This window comes from Orbicella faveolata, unplaced genomic scaffold (genome assembly GCF_042242905.1).
Source record: "Orbicella faveolata isolate gen_17 unplaced genomic scaffold, um_ofav_v1 contig_24, whole genome shotgun sequence".
Classification (NCBI taxonomy): domain Eukaryota; kingdom Metazoa; phylum Cnidaria; class Anthozoa; order Scleractinia; family Merulinidae; genus Orbicella; species Orbicella faveolata.
In genome coordinates, this window is record NW_028301552.1 from 4,484,083 (window position 1) to 4,495,172 (window position 11,090).

An 11,090-nucleotide genomic window follows, 5' to 3' on the forward strand; every position below is an offset into this window, starting at 1 on the left:
GGAAAAGAAAGTCCAAAAGATTGTGCAGCTAAATGATAAGTATGTGTTTTGAGTGTTCTTATTTACAGGGGACAGGGCAAAATGGAGGAGGGCGGGAGTCAAGAGATAAAGGTATGGGAAGCAGGAGAACTGGAAGGTTCTGACCCCCTTTCGCCCCCCTCCCCCCCCCCCCAAAAAAAAAAAATTGTTAAACAACAGCTTAATTGAATGCGATTAAATTTTTTAGTCAGCACACAAAACAATTATAAATGGAACAGATAGAGCTACAGTTGCATTAGAAAGCTTATAGGGGTCCTTATGGTGTAGGTAACAGAGTTAATGATCTCCCACCCCCAGTAACTAGTCTCAGACAATGTAAATTGCACGTGATGAAATTGGCACGAAATAGGCAGAAAATTCAAGTGACAAAGACTCTGGCGGCCATGTTGGATGACAAGAACAATGAACTAAGCTAATTCTTTTATTAATGGTCATCCAACATGGCAGCGATGGCGTCAGTTAGATATATGCCAGTTAGTTAGATTTATGGTAATATAAATGTGCCAGGCTCTTTGTCTGCACTTAGTCCACACAAGCTCGGGCTCTTTTGACTGAACATTTTTTTACACATTTTAATTGAATCCCTATACATAGGATACACCTAAGCAAAAGAATGATTATGATTGTGGTGTCTTTGTCTGTATGGTAAGCTGTGCAAATACCATATTCTATCAATTACCATGTCTCTTTAAATAATCAGCTTGGCTTGAGTTAATTCAAATCAAAGTGTTCATCTTTACCTGAACTGATCACTTGTGCTGGTGATATATTTTAAATTCATTGGTATTATCTATGTTTAGTTTCCAGAGCATCTCAGCAGGGGACAAACTCCTAATTTCAACTGGGTACTTTGAATCAAAAGCAAGTATCAACACTTCTCATTGCATGACAAAGTAATGGAAAATCAATTTAAACCAAACTACATGGATACCAACTACACATCTCCTATTCATAACACTTTCTTGCAGAAATTCTCTTTGTCTCATTTTCCAGTATGACATTCCCTCTCTCCATGAAGTGATGCAAATGCAGATCTCACAGCAAATGCTACCAAACTAAAGGAATGTACATTCAAAAGAACTCAAAAGTTCTCATCAATAGTAAAATATTAATTTTGCCTGAAAAGGATTCATCTCCATACTTCCTTAATCAGTTGTACACATATATATATCAGTTTCCCTCACTAAATAAACACTCTAGATCCATCGTTCAACTTAAGATTCCACACTGATACTGTCATGTTCATTGATTGAGAATTATTGCAATGGCAACAGAGCATGAATAGACTTTTACAGACACCATGAACTTCAGTCCAATTACCTTATACACAAGCTGCCCCTCTGGCCGGTAGTATTTTCAAGATCCTACCAGCCAGAGGGACAAGATCACAGAAAACTGAAAATATTACTGCAGAGTGATTGTAGAGTAGTGTAAGACTAAAGAGCAATGTATCAAGCTAATCTGTACAAATAAAACTGTGCATGGACTTGACTCCAATTACCTTATACACAAGCAGCTGTCCCTCTGGCCGGTAGTATTTTCAAGATCCTACTGGCTAGAGGGACAAGATCACAGAAAACTGAAAAGATTCAACTGTAGAGTGATTCTAGTCTAGTATAAAACTTAAGAGCAATGTATCAAACTATTGTACAAATGAAACTGTGCAAGAACTTAAGTCCAATTATCTTGTACACAAGCTGTCCCTCTGGCCGGTAGTATTTTCAAGATCCTACCGGCCAGAGGGACAAGATCACAGAAAACTGAAAATGTTACTGTAGAGAGATAATCTAGTGTAGTGTAAGACTAAAGACCAATCTATCAAACTATTCTACAAATAAAACTGAGCATGGACTTAAGTCCAATTACCTTATACACAAGCTGTCCCCCTGGCTAGTAGTATTTTCAAGATCCTACTGGCCAGAGGGACAAGATCACAGAAAACTGAAAATATTACTGAAGAGTGATTCTAGAGTAGTGTAAGACTAAAGAGCAATGTATCAAGCTAATTTGTACAAATAAAACTGTGCATGGACTTGACTCCAATTACCTTATACACAAGCAGCTGTCCCTCTGGCCGGTAGTATTTTCAAGATCCTACTGGCTAGAGGGACAAGATCACAGAAAACTGAAAAGATTCAACTGTAGAGTGATTCTAGTCTAGTATAAAACTTAAGAGCAATGTATCAAACTATTGTACAAATGAAACTGTGCAAGAACTTAAGTCCAATTATCTTGTACACAAGCTGTCCCTATGGCCGGTAGTATTTTCAAGATCCTACCGGCCAGAGGGACAAGATCACAAAAAACTGAAATGTTACTGTAGAGTGATAATCTAGCGTAGTGTAAGGCTAAAGAGCAATGTATCAAACTATTCTACAAATAAAAATGTGCATGCACTTAAGTCCAAGTACCTTGTACATAAGCTGTCCCTCTGGACGGTAGTATTTCCAAGATCCTACCGGCCAGAGGGACAAGGCAAAGGAAGTTTGAATTCGGGGATCCGCCAAATCAATAAATAAATTCGTCCTGAAGGAACGACGTATTTAAAAACGTTTGTGCCTATCATAAGTCAAAGACGTCTACAGTGTGTTAGCTGGCGTACAAATTTACGGTTTACGAACTAGACGGGAAGAGATCCAAAGAAATATACAGCATTTGCCGAACAACTCACTGCTTTACTCTCTACACATTATTCTTAACTTGTCAGGTGAATAAAAACGTACTTGTCTTGTTGATCAACATAGTTTTACCACTGGCAATTCGCATATTTATATGATTGGTATAGTCCGCCATATTGGAATAGCCGACAATTTCCGAAAACTGCTCGACTCGGAAACTCGTTCCTAGTACTCCTCGGTTGTCCTTCTGAGCGGTAGGATTTAGGCACAACCCTCAAGCTCTGACTCTTCTTGGTTGTCTAGTTCCGTATATGGTTTCAACCTGGATGAAAGTGGTTCATAGAAATAACGCTTTAATACAACTTTGTGCGAAAAGGAACCTTTTATATCGATCTTTTGTTTTGCCTAAAAGATGGGAGAGTAACAGCCGTGAAACTGGTTTTGACAAGGGACATCAGGTATAAAGCTGGGCTTGCGGTTATGTAAGCTTAGGACTTCACGTAGGATAATTTGCAAAGCTGTGAGTTATTGTTAAGCTTATATCATTACGATTTTAAGGCTCCTAGGAGTACCTCAACTTCTGGACCCCCATGTCGTAGCAAGTTTAACTTGGTGGGTCCCCGAGACTACAGATCGAACATAAGAAAAATCATCTATGCAAAGTCGAAGGACGAAACTAAGCAAGTAAGTCTTGAGTCATACGACCGTATATCAAAAGTCAGAACTGATACAGATGAACTGTATTTATCATTTATGTACTTTGTACGAAGTTACTTTCATTTTAATTTTATTATGTTTTTGCACAACTCCATTAGTTACTGAGCTTTAGTTTTAATTGTGCTTAAATGAAGGTTGTCTGTCTGTCTGTCTGTCTGTTTATCATGGTACTCTATCTAAAGTTAATTTAGTGCAGTTTTTGATTGGATGTTGTCCAACCAAGACCAAAGTGACCACCCAGTGCAATGCACCATTCCATTTTTTTATCACCACCACCACCCCCTAATGAGGAATACAAAAGCAAAAACCGACACAACGTAGAATGATTTTTTGAAGGTGTACTATATTTCGGTTGGCCAAACCAGCCTTCTTCAGGTACAATGGAAGATTTTACATTGGTGCGTGTTTTTATGTAGCCGATATTTACGTAATACCGGAAATACACAAAAGTAATTGATAGTGTAAACTGAAGATAAGCATACGGTAAAATAAAATAACATGATAAAAGAACATAATAAAAGAAAACAAATGGAAACAATTAATATGTTTCTTCGCGGATGTTCAGACCATTAGGATCAATTGATCCTAAATCCGATTAGATCACTATTGATCCAACGTATACCAGCAGGATCATTGTTCCGGTTGCTTGCTTAAACATTTTATACCCCTAATGAGGTACTCGGAAATCTGAGGGGGAGGGGAGGGGGTCTGTAACGGGAATTTCTAAGGGGGCATCTGTGTCAGTGCCTTTGATCTTTTAATAAAATCTGAGGGGGGAAGTATGTCAGCACTTTGATCTTACTTTTCTGAGGGGACAAAATTCAGAGGGCCTCAATAGGGGGGCGGGGGGGGGGGGTGCAGATATTGAATGGAATGCCCATTCACTAATGAACTTGTATTATTTGATTATTTGATAAATTTTTGGGATCACCCTTTCAATACTCTGTATAGTAGATAATTGTATGCATTTTGTTACTGAAACAAAGAAGACTGACCAATTTGAACATATTCAATTTTATTTTTCAGGAAAAATACTTCAGAGAACAGCAACAAGAATTGAATACTTGGCACCAGGATTTCTGGGAAAAACAAAATGAAAAATTCAGTAAGGTTAGGTCATCTTACATGTAGGTGTCAAACCACTGGCTTAAAGAGAAGCACAGAAAAGTCACAAATTACTGTAGTTTTCTGTAGTTGCTGTAGTTTGTTTCTTTGGTGATCAAATAAAGAGGATATATACAGTATGCAGTATACTTCTTCACCTGCTTATCTGGACTTGTTGCTGTAAGGAAGTTACAGATGTTGATAACTTTTGTCCTGTTATTTTCTAGTCAAAAAAGGCATACCTCCAGTTGAGACCAAGGAACCTGGAAACTGACACAAGTAAGTTGGCCATCAGTTAAACAGCAGCTCCTGGCTGTCATAAAGTTGGATAATGCTTCATGTATGAGTATCCACCAGGCCCAGATTGTTCAAAAGGTGGATAACACTATTTACCAGATCAATCACTATCCAGCCGATAGCGTGGTTTGTTTTGTAAAGACTTAACCACTGGATAGCGTTTTATCCGGTGGATAGCGTTATCCAGCCTCAAACAACCTTGGCCAGACTGATTGGTTACTAGGTTGGTTTGTAGTTATCCAATTGATAGTGGTATAGTAATATTATTATAGTGGATGTTGAGAGTAATAGCTGCCCAAGTTTTAGAGAGTGATTAATAATAATTTATAATAATAACAATTATTAATTGATATAAGTGGCCTTTGAACAGGTGCAATAATCCAGACTTATCTTGCTCTGCTTGTCAAAAATATATTTTTTCTCCTCTACCTCATTTGGAAGCCTTCTAACAGGCAAACATATACACCGTGCTAGGCGATCATTTCAATATATACCAGTAGTTACAATAGTAAAATTATTTCAGTGTGTGATGTTGAGTGCCGATCTTCTAGGGAGTCTTGTTTGTGTAATGTGTTTTCTTTTTCTTTTTAGATAAGGAGTTAGCTGATGAATTGTCAAAATTTTACAGAGACTTCTTAGATGGTAACTACAGAGTTCATTCTCAGTATCTCAGGTAATAATCAAGACTACACTGACTGTTCATGTATCACACAATAGGGAGTTTAAGCAGCGCTGCTGCCACCGCGGAGGATGACGGCTAGTAAAACATGAATTTATATTTTACCAGCGAAATTCGTGATTTGCTAGATCTGCTTGGTGCGCCAATGACTCTAAAATGTGCTCAGGCTACATATGCAATGAGAGTGTTAAATTCCTAATGGAAATACTAAAAATTAGCCTTCATTGTCCACGTTCAGTAGATGAGGCAGAACTTGGTCATTTCACATTGTTATTTTGCAGAGGATGGCAAAGAAATGTACAAAGATTTATAACGTGCAGCTATTGTTTTGCTCGCATGTGCACAGCCATTGTTTTGATCATTAGACCTTTTGTTTGGTGACGTTCTTGTTACCGTTGTGGTGGTGTTGTGCTCCCTGATATGGAGCCAAGGAACCTCAAAGACCATTTTACCATCTAAAAGAAATGAAGGAGTAAACTTGACTGCCTGATGTATGAAATGTTATATATCAGAGAACTTAAGCCAGGACTCAGTACTCAGTCAGACTCAGTCAGAGCAAAATTGTTTGTTTAATTAAGTATACTTTTCTAATACTCACTTTTTCTTGTTTTCTTGTCACCTAATGTATTTTGCAATCTTATGTGCATAATTGTAGATCCTCTTATAATGCAAAAACTAACCTACACATTTACTTGACAATGATATCGGACAATGTCGGAATGTCATTTATTAATTTCGCTAACTTTTTTGTTGAAAATATTCAAATGTTCAAATGTTCAAATGTTGTTGTTTATAGTGGTCAATGCGCTTAGCTACACCTAGCTAGTTCACAGGCATGTCACTTTAAATGAAGGAAACAAATATATCAACTAAATGTAATAGGCTTAAAAATCCCAACCGGTGGGAGGCAGACCAGTTGGCTATTTACAAGCATGACCGAGCCACGCTGCCTCCTCCGTAATATTTATGATTAATTAATTGTAAAGACTTGGTAAGGTGCATCGCTTTACCAAAATGTTTGTTCGAAACTGGTGTTGCAGCTTACAAAAATAATGTTCTGCAAAAATCTGACGAGGAAGTATATTTTGTGGCTCAATAATACCCTCGCTACAATTTGTTTTTTCTCTTGTTTCATGTAAATTATAGTATATTACATGTACGTAGACTGTACACTAAAACAAAATATTATATTATATCAAAGGTTAAAATTGAGCCACAACATATACACTGAGTACACTTGGATTAGAGAAGCCAGCTGGCTCATCAATAATGGTGTCCCTGGTTTGAATCTTTTCATACAATAGGAATGGTTGTTATCCCATTGCATGTTCACTGATACCCATTTGTACTCCTGGCTAGGGAGACACTGTGAAAACATAGTGCCTGGCCAACAAATATAGACCATGAACAGTTCCTCTTTTGCTTAGTCCTCGACCATGAATTGAAAAAAAATGCACTAGAGAAAAAAAGCTGCCCATAATCTGGGGATGAGAGTTACATCCTGCTTTTCTGCGCTTCTTGCTCCCAGCTTCTCTCTCGTTGTGCTTAACAGACTAAGCGAGACATCCATGATTTAGTCAATTGACACCTGTCAAAACAAGGTATCTGCTGACCAGTATCACATGACCATATTGTGACCATATTGTGAAATTGAGCACATGCTAAGTTCTGGTTTTTGATTGGATCGTAAGCTGAAGCCAAGGTTAACCTATTGTAATCAGGAGCTCCACTTTAATTTGTGCTTTTGAAAACTGTAAAAGTAATATTGAATGGAGTCATTCAAACCATATCATGTTATGTTAGATATAGATAGCATGGCCTTTGGGCAGTTGATGCTTCTTAAAGAAACAATATTTTAACTGCTGAATTTCTGTTTGTCAAACAGAGCTTGGTATCGTAGGAATTTTCATTTGCTGTGGACAGGATTGCAAGTCTCAACCTCAAGATTCTTCAGTAAAATCATTCCAAAGAGATCAAGATAGTCCACAAAAATTGTTATAGTTAAAGATGGCTGGTGAACAATTTTCCGGGGGTATCTAATTGATGACATCAGTGAGTAATTGATAGGTAATCAATGGGTAATCAGTTGATTAGTCATTGATTATTGCCAATGATCAATGAGTAATCAATAAGCCACAAAATTACTGATCTACATGTTTCGATATGCTGGTATGTTGTTTGGCCTTTAGTGTCGGCGTAATTACGTAAACAAGAACACCTGTTATGAAGGACAAACAAGTAAAACACAGATAAAAGAATTAAGAAAATATTGGTACAAAAAAGCAAGAAATTTGTAATATTAGTGCAGAATGATAGTTGATAAGTAATCAATAGGTCATCAATGAGTAATCAATAATATCTATGGCTAATCAATGTAATCAATGAGTAATCAATGACACTGATGAGTAATCGATACGCCACAAAGTTATTGGGCTTCGATTACTGATGGATCATTGCCAGTAATCAATGAATAATCAGTTGATTACTCTTTGAATATTCATTGATGTCACTGCTCATCAGGTGTCTAACCCCTGGAATTTTTACTCCAGTGAGAATTAAATGTTATTTCGAGGTTGTAAAAAATGCTTGACAGCCATTCAATTCACATCTGTTCAGTTTATTCTGCTTGCTGGTTGCAGTACATTTGTAGTCTGAGACTAAAACTTTTTTGGGAAAAGAAATTAATTTTGAGGATGTTAAATTAAAAGGGTTTCCATTTTTTACAAAACAGTCTACGTGAAATTTATGATGTACAAATGTTAAATAATGGTGTACATTTGTCAGAATCAACATTTTTCAATAGCTTGCAAACACAGATGGATTTCTGGTTCTTGTTTCATGCCACCAAGAAATACCAGTGGCATGAAACAAAAGTCAAAACTCTGCCTGCTTTTGCTGGCTAAAAATTCAAGTACATGTACTTGCAACATCTCTTGTTTGCATCTGTAGTCACAATATCTATTAGATAATAATTAATAAACTTAATAAACATTGATTCTTGTGAGAATGTAGCTTCAAGTAGAACATCTCTATCACTCGACAGTGAGTTCTCAAGAACAAGGTTGTTTTATTATTAAAGTCAGTGTAGTGAATTCAACTATTTATTATAAGCTTGTGATCTATAAATGAAAATACTGTTACATTTATTGTTATACTAATTGTTTCTCTACTGATATTTAGCCATATGGTCAAAGCCTGCATTATACAGGGACCTGCTTATATCTGGACTTTTCCCTGTTACAGACATTAAAGCCCTGATTACTCTATTTCTGTACCTTGCCTTGGCATGTTTAATTAGTTCTTTCATGAAAAGAAAAAATGTGAATAAAATTTGTAAGCATTAAATGACTAATTAATTTTGTGGTGACATTTGATCAATAATACATTACAAGGATGATTTGCAAAAATATAATCCATAATAGCCAAGTTAACAATACTCAATCTTCACTTTCTAGTAATCAATAAATAATTATTTTACCTAACATCATCTTGTAAATCCAAAAAAAAATAACTATGTTTTTACAAAAACAATTCTCTTTCAAGGAAAAAAAAAATGTCATACAATTCACAATATTGCACATGTCCTTGTCTTTATTCTTTTACAAAAAGTATTACCATACTTTTTGTCTTCTAAATTGATTAATTTTATTTCAAAACATGAAAAAATCTTTGCTCAACTCCTTTTTAATTAATCAAGTGATATGTCACCCTCCGAATGGGCTTCCATCCTGAGCTAATTTCAAAGTATATTTTAAGTACAAATTCTGTAAAAAGATCTTTTTGAAAATTAACTGAAATAAAGAAGTTGAGAGTGAAACATGCTTATGTATATGCTGACACTACAGAGAAATTAGTGAGGATCATACTTAAATGAAGAGTTTCTACCATGAACTACGATTTAGTATTAATAATGCTCTGCTCTGACTCTCATAATTCTTTGATGTGGAAATCCTTTAAAAAGCTTTTCAAAAACCAATCCCATGTTTTAGTGCCATAACAATCAAGCCTGATGTATTCAAACTAGAAATTTCAGTCCTGTCTTTTCAATTGAAAATTATGCAATTTCCACTACTGATGGTGAGCTTTGCACATACTGGTACACGATAACCTACATTCTATAAGAATGGAGCAGGTTGCTAGGAAAATTCAGGTGAGTTTCCCTCCGAATTTCTTTTCACAGGTCTGTATTGATTGTGAAATAAAAATATGATCTAGCCTGCATACACAGATCTTCAACTCCTCTCTCGCTCAGAAGAGACCCGAGATTGTTGAAATCTGACCAACAAGTACCAATCAGGAAAAATATGTGGATTTCCACAGAGCTACAGTTACCATCATGAGAGGAATGTTTCTATTAAATCTTAAAACTATACCAATGATTTCTTTTGATGTATGTGCACCTCTTTATTGTAAAACACAATTGAGCTCTTCTTAGAAATGGCATTATATATATACTTTTTATCATTATAAAATAAACTGAGGGGAATAATTGAGCATGCAAGAAGACATGGCAGTAGTTCTACTTGACCATTATGTTAATGAAAACCCTAAATTTTTGAACCTGACTCAGTCCTAGACTACAGTATAATTACCCCAGCAATGTATACTGGCATAAACACAAATTTTCTGTACCATCAGGGAAGACATAAACATTACACAACGTCTATTCTTCATAAAGTTAAGCCATGTACGAGTGCTTACATGTATGTAGTGAAACTGACGTCCAGCACAGAGATTCTGATTAATGAACAGCATGTTCAGTTGTTTCATTGCTATGAAGAACACGACCAGCCAAATCCTTCAAAGCATTTCCAAACTCTTCAATGATTATCTCTGGATCTGGAAGCAAACTAGCATCACTCTGAACTCCAACAATAACTTGGCCCGCGTAGGAATATATAGACAGTCCTACTGCAATATTGTGGCGCTGTGGAGGCCAGAATGCCATGTACTTGACTCGTTGGCCATTCACCATGAGAAAATTCTGTGGACCAGGGACGTTTGATAAAACACAACTTGATTTTTGGGCTATAAAGTCGCTAATGTTACGAACCACAAATTCGGGGGTGAGCTCATTTGTCAGAATAATCATAGCTGCCATGGCTAGGTATTCACCAGAGAATTTACATTCATCCATTCGTGCTTTGGTCTCGTACAGTTGCTCCAGGACATCCTCAGTGGCTGCTGCAAGTTTAAGGAAAACCAGTGAGAACTTGTTTTGAAAGCTTAAATCTTTCTTGGAGGCTGTGGACAAGCGGATGTCCACTGGAACAGATGCAGTAAAATCTGGAGGGTTCTCCACACCTTTTCTCTGAAAGTACCTTCTGATTGCTCGAGAAAGGCAGGACATCAACACATCATTGACAGTTGTACCTGTAGCTGTCTTAATTTGTTTTACTAACTCAAACTCAAATCCCTCGTGCCAGGCAACCTTTTTAGCTCCACTGATCTTCGGCCCATGCAAGATGGATCGGTCAGCAAATGAGAGAAATAATTTTATGAAGAAACGCGGTATAATTAATGCTGCTTTGGCCAGTAGAAGTGCCTTACTTGTGGAAGCTGTGAACTTTACAGGCTCCTTTTGAGGAGTGGACTTATCTGGTAATTGGTTGACCAGGAATTTTGTTAAGGCAACT

General features: G+C 36.7%; 1 protein-coding gene and 1 long non-coding RNA gene across 2 annotated transcripts; one reads left to right on the forward strand and one right to left on the reverse strand.

Annotated features, from left to right (window-relative positions):
* Positions 1–466: 466 nt before the first annotated feature.
* Positions 467–2,851, reverse strand: LOC149110034 (uncharacterized). Its single transcript, XR_016208026.1, has 2 exons — positions 2,763–2,851; positions 467–2,140 (listed from the first exon to the last, which is right to left on the reverse strand). It is a non-coding gene; the product is annotated as an uncharacterized LOC149110034 (long non-coding RNA).
* A 55-nt stretch (positions 2,852–2,906) lies between these two features.
* Positions 2,907–8,806, forward strand: LOC110056350 (COA8 family protein CBG23705, mitochondrial-like). The gene is made up of 6 exons (XM_020762817.2): positions 2,907–3,115; positions 3,216–3,341; positions 4,401–4,484; positions 4,706–4,757; positions 5,367–5,448; positions 7,340–8,806. Exons 1-6 carry the CDS (start codon positions 2,969–2,971, stop codon positions 7,434–7,436), a joined length of 588 nt encoding a protein of 195 aa, XP_020618476.1. The 5' UTR covers positions 2,907–2,968; the 3' UTR covers positions 7,437–8,806.
* Positions 8,807–11,090: the final 2,284 nt, after the last annotated feature.